At 50.1% G+C, this 4644-nt stretch overlaps 1 protein-coding gene across 1 annotated transcript in view; it reads right to left on the reverse strand.

Moving 5' to 3' along the window:
• Positions 1-692: 692 nt before the first annotated feature.
• Positions 693-4644, reverse strand: part of LOC311310201 (transmembrane protein 132C) — a gene marked incomplete at both ends in the record, with an annotated part of 133399 nt that continues 129447 nt past the window's right edge. The window contains 3 exons of the mRNA XM_084439624.1: positions 693-1206; positions 1668-1939; positions 3360-3830. Coding sequence (XP_084295750.1) covers positions 693-1206; positions 1668-1939; positions 3360-3830 — 1257 coding nt within the window. The remainder of the gene's footprint in view (positions 1207-1667; positions 1940-3359; positions 3831-4644) is intronic.

The raw sequence follows: 4644 nt of genomic DNA on the forward strand, positions 1-4644 counted from the left end.
AGAACCCACACGGAACCTACCGGACTCCACACAGAAAGACTGTTCCCTGTATTGAACAAGGTACAGCGGGGGAAGAGGCAGTTATATCTAAATACATGTGACAGTCTGTATTTCCCTTGAACTACACTCTATATGGCCAATAATAGTTTCTTTACCTTGGTTTGAACAAAAAGAAGTATTATATAAAAAATTTATTCTGATTTAAGGAAATGGATGCTTTCAGAGCTACGGTATCACCCTCTCTGTGAATGTACAGACTTCCTATCTCTCCTCTCCTCTCCTCTCCTCTCCTCTCCTCTCCTCTCCTCTCCTCTCCTCTCCTCTCCTCTCCTCTCCTCTCCTCTCCTCTCCTCTCCTCTCCCCTCCTCTCCTGTCTGCATCTCTCTCCCCTTCATCTCTTCTCACATTACTGAATCTCCTCCTCTGCCAATCCACCCCCTTCCTCCCACTCCCATTCTCTCTCTCTCTTTCTATGGTGACATCTCTATCTCCCTCTTCCTCTCTCTCTCTATCGCTACATCTCTATCTCTCTCTCCCTCACTCTCTCTCCCCCCCCTCTCTCTCTCTCTCTCTCTATCTATCATTGTCCTATCTGCTCCCTGCAGACCAAAGGCATTACAGGTGAGTTGTATTCATGTGTTCCACGCCCCCCCCACCTCCCCATCCCTCCTCTATCTTCACCTCCCCTCCAATCACAGATTGTCTTGTAGCCTCTCCATGTAGGTTCTGATCTCCGATTGGCCAAGGTCCATATCCTGACACACCCACTTGATGTCATCCTCTTGGCCAACCAGAATGGAGTTGGTGTAAGGCCCGCCCCCGTCGTTGGGCAGAACCGTGGCGTACGACGTGAACTTGACGCGCTTGCGTTTGGACGCCGCGGTCGGGGAGCCGCCGTTGGCGGGCTCCGCCTTCGCCGGCGCGTCCTTCCCGGCGCACTGCCGGGGCTCGGACAGCGAGCGGGGGAGGGTCTGTCCGTGGGCCGCGCCCCGCTGCGCGCCCGCCGCCGCCCCGTTGAGGAGGTACTTGCTCTCCTCGTAGCTCGCCTCGCTGCGGTCGATGATGGTGGTGCACTCGTCCTGGTGAGGGGACTGGCACTGGTCGCTGTGGCGCTCCAATAGGTCAGCCTCGTTGCCGAGCCACACCCAGTCGTGGGCGTGGTTCATGTTGCCCTGCTCCAGCACCGGCAGCTGCTTGTGACGGTATCTGAGGATGAGGATGAAGATGAAGATGAGTTTTAAAGTGAGTGTACTGCCTTGCTTGCTCATACCAAAGACTACAAAGATGGCGCCCGGCTTGGCACTCAGCATCAAGAGTTGGATTGTGGGTAAGTGCCTGCGAGATACTAGCGTCATGTCCAGGGGGTGGACAAGCTGCCTCACGCTAAGGAATCAGGAGAAAGGCTCCTGAACTATGGCCCACTAGGCTCCAGAACCATTGGTTCTCGAGGTACTAACTTCCGATATTTACGTCTTATGAAAATATTTGTGTGTGTGTGTGTGTGTGTGTGTGTGTGTGTGCGCGCGAGTCATAGACTGAGACTGGAAACTTATGGTGTTGACGTTCCCAAACTTGTGCATCTACCATTATTTGTGTTCAAGGATTTTAATGTGAACACAGATAAAGATATGAATATTAAATTAATTAAAATATGAATTAATATTTACCTGAAGGCGAAGCTGACGCAGTTGATGAGGAAGACCAGGATGGCCAGACAGAAGACCCCCAGTAGAGCGTACATGCCTATCTCCAGGTCAGAGAGTCCTCGGGGGGTCTGGGACAGGTCGTTCTCCCCGGCCGACGGCACCTCCACCTGGGCAGGGAAGCTGCTGAAGTCCCCTGGCTGGTTCTGGACGTTCTGGGTCCCTCTGCTGCCCGAGCCGCCGGACTTGCTGCCTTTGGCCCGCTGGGTCACGGGGGTCTTAGTGGTGGTGCTCACCTGGGGCACGGACCAGAAGAACAGAACTCTGGGACCTGTAGTTGTGCTGCTAATGCTACTGTACTACTACTAGTACTATTTACTACTATTACTACTACTACTACTACTACTATTATTAATACTACTACTACTACTACTACTACTACTACTACTACTACTACTACTACTATTACTACTACTACTATTACTACTAAATGGTGAATGGACTGCACTTATATAGCGCTTTTCCACCTTAGCGGCACTCAAAGCGCTTTACAAAGGTCTCTCATTCACCCATTCACACACACATTCACACACCAATGGCGGTAGCTGCCATGCAAGGCGCTAACCTGCTCATTGGGAGCAATTTGGGGTTAGGCGTCTTGCTCAAGGACACTTCGACATGGGGACAGTCGGAGCTGGGATTCGAACCACTGACCCTTCGATCATTGAACGACCCGCTCTACCAACTGAGCTACAGCCGCCCCCTACTACTATTACTACTACTATTACTACTACTACTACTACTTCTACTACTATTACTACTACTACTACTAGTACTACTACTACTACTACTATTACTACTACTACTACTACTACTACTACTACTACTACTACTACTAGTACTACTAGTACTACTACTACTACTACTACTACTACTACTACTACTTCTACTACTATTACTACTACTACTACTACTTCTACTACTATTACTACTACTACTACTAGTACTACTACTACTACTACTACTACTACTACTACTAGTACTACTACTACTACTACTACTACTATTACTACTACTAATACTAGTACTACTACTACTACTACTACTACTACTACTACTTCTACTACTATTACTACTACTACTACTTCTACTACTATTACTACTACTACTAGTACTACTACTACTACTACTACTACTAGTACTACTACTACTACTACTAATACTACTACTAATACTACTACTACTATTACTACTACTACTACTACTAGCACTACTACTTCTACTACTATTACTACTACTACTACTACTTCTACTACTATTACTACTACTACTACTAGTACTACTACTACTACTACTATTACTACTACTACTACTATTACTACTACTACTACTACTACTACTTCTACTACTTCTACTACTACTACTACTACTACTACTATTACTACTACTACTACTAGTACTACTACTACTACTACTTCTACTACTATTACTACTACTACTACTATTACTTCTACTACTTCTACTACTACTACTACTACTACTACTACTATTACTACTACTACTACTATATCTACCACTATTACTACTACTACTACTGCACCTTCCAACAATAAGTAACAGTTCCAAAGTAACAGTGTGTGTGTATGCGTGCGTGCGTGCGTGTGTGTGGTGAGCGCGCACGCCGCGACAGCGCGGTAAACCCCCGCTGACCCCTACCTTCCTCATGGCTCCCTCTTCCCTGTCGGCGGCCCCGTTGTTGCTGTTGTACTTCCAGCCCTCCCCTCCCTCCTCCTTCTCCCCCTCCGCCCCCCTGGTCCGCTGGCCGCCGGTGCCGTCCTCCTCCACCTCGGCCACTGCCGCCACGCCCCCCGCGCCCCCCCCCCTCCTCCGCTGCTCCGCGTCGTCCTGGCCGAACTTCACCCTCAGGCTGCCCACCCCCATGGCCAGCACGCTCTTCCTCTTGGACTTCTGGCAGGCCTCGGAGATGACCATCTCCACGCGCACCAGCGCCCCCTGGCCCTCGCCCTCCGCCACCACGGTCGGCCAGCGCTGCGCCGACTCCTGGTAGGTGGACACCACCGCCTCGTCCAGCGAGACGGCGTTCAGCGTGAAGTCTTTGGGGTCGTAGATGTTGAGGGGCGTGACCGAGCCGTCGCTGTACTGGATCCACACGCTGATGGCGGCCTCCTTGGGGAAGAGAGAGGGGGGGTGGGGGGTGAGAGAGGGGGGCGTGAGGACGGGGGGCCTCCGGGAGGTGGTAGTGTGTGTGTGTGTGTGTGTGTGTGTGTGTGTGTGTGTGTGTGTGTGTGAGTTAGATATCTCAGTCTGAATAGAGGTGAATGAGCCTGTCTGCCTCTTAGCCACCACCACTTATCTTATCTTATCTTATCTTATCTTATCTGTAATAAAGACAAGCAACAACCTTTTTCTCTAAAGTCCCGCTAAACTAAAAGTCTTTATTTCCCTACATACACAGGGATGTTCGTTTTCTTTTCTTTAATCAGAAAAGTCTTGTTTTAGTGAAATCGGTAAGCAACCCCAAAAGTGATTAACCCTAAACGTGGGGGTAATGGCCCCCTCATCCCTCACTCATCCCCTCCTCCGGATGAAGAGGAGAGATACTGTAGATAGAAAATCAGATCTACTCCTTCATCCCTCCCTCCTCTGGATGAAGGAGAGACAGAGAGACAAGCCTAGGGTTAAGCTGCGGAGAGAAAATATCTGCTTTCATTCTAACGAGCTGCAGCTTTTCCAATTACAGAGCCGATGATGAGAGCGATATCCCGAGCCTGTGGCGCCCACGGCCACGCGTTAATCCCACGCACACACACACACACACACGCAGCGGCGCCAGGCCCTGACTGGCTGCTTACGTTTCCAGGTTTAAACACATCAGCCCCGCGGCGGCGGCGCGCTAAGGGATCGAGCGGGAGAAGGAAGCCGCAGACTCACTCAAATAAGCTCTGCTGGCTTTTGTAGTAGGCGGAGAGGGAGAGGAGGA

This window comes from Borostomias antarcticus (genome assembly GCF_949987555.1).
Source record: "Borostomias antarcticus genome assembly, chromosome: 6".
Classification (NCBI taxonomy): Eukaryota; Metazoa; Chordata; class Actinopteri; order Stomiiformes; family Stomiidae; genus Borostomias; species Borostomias antarcticus.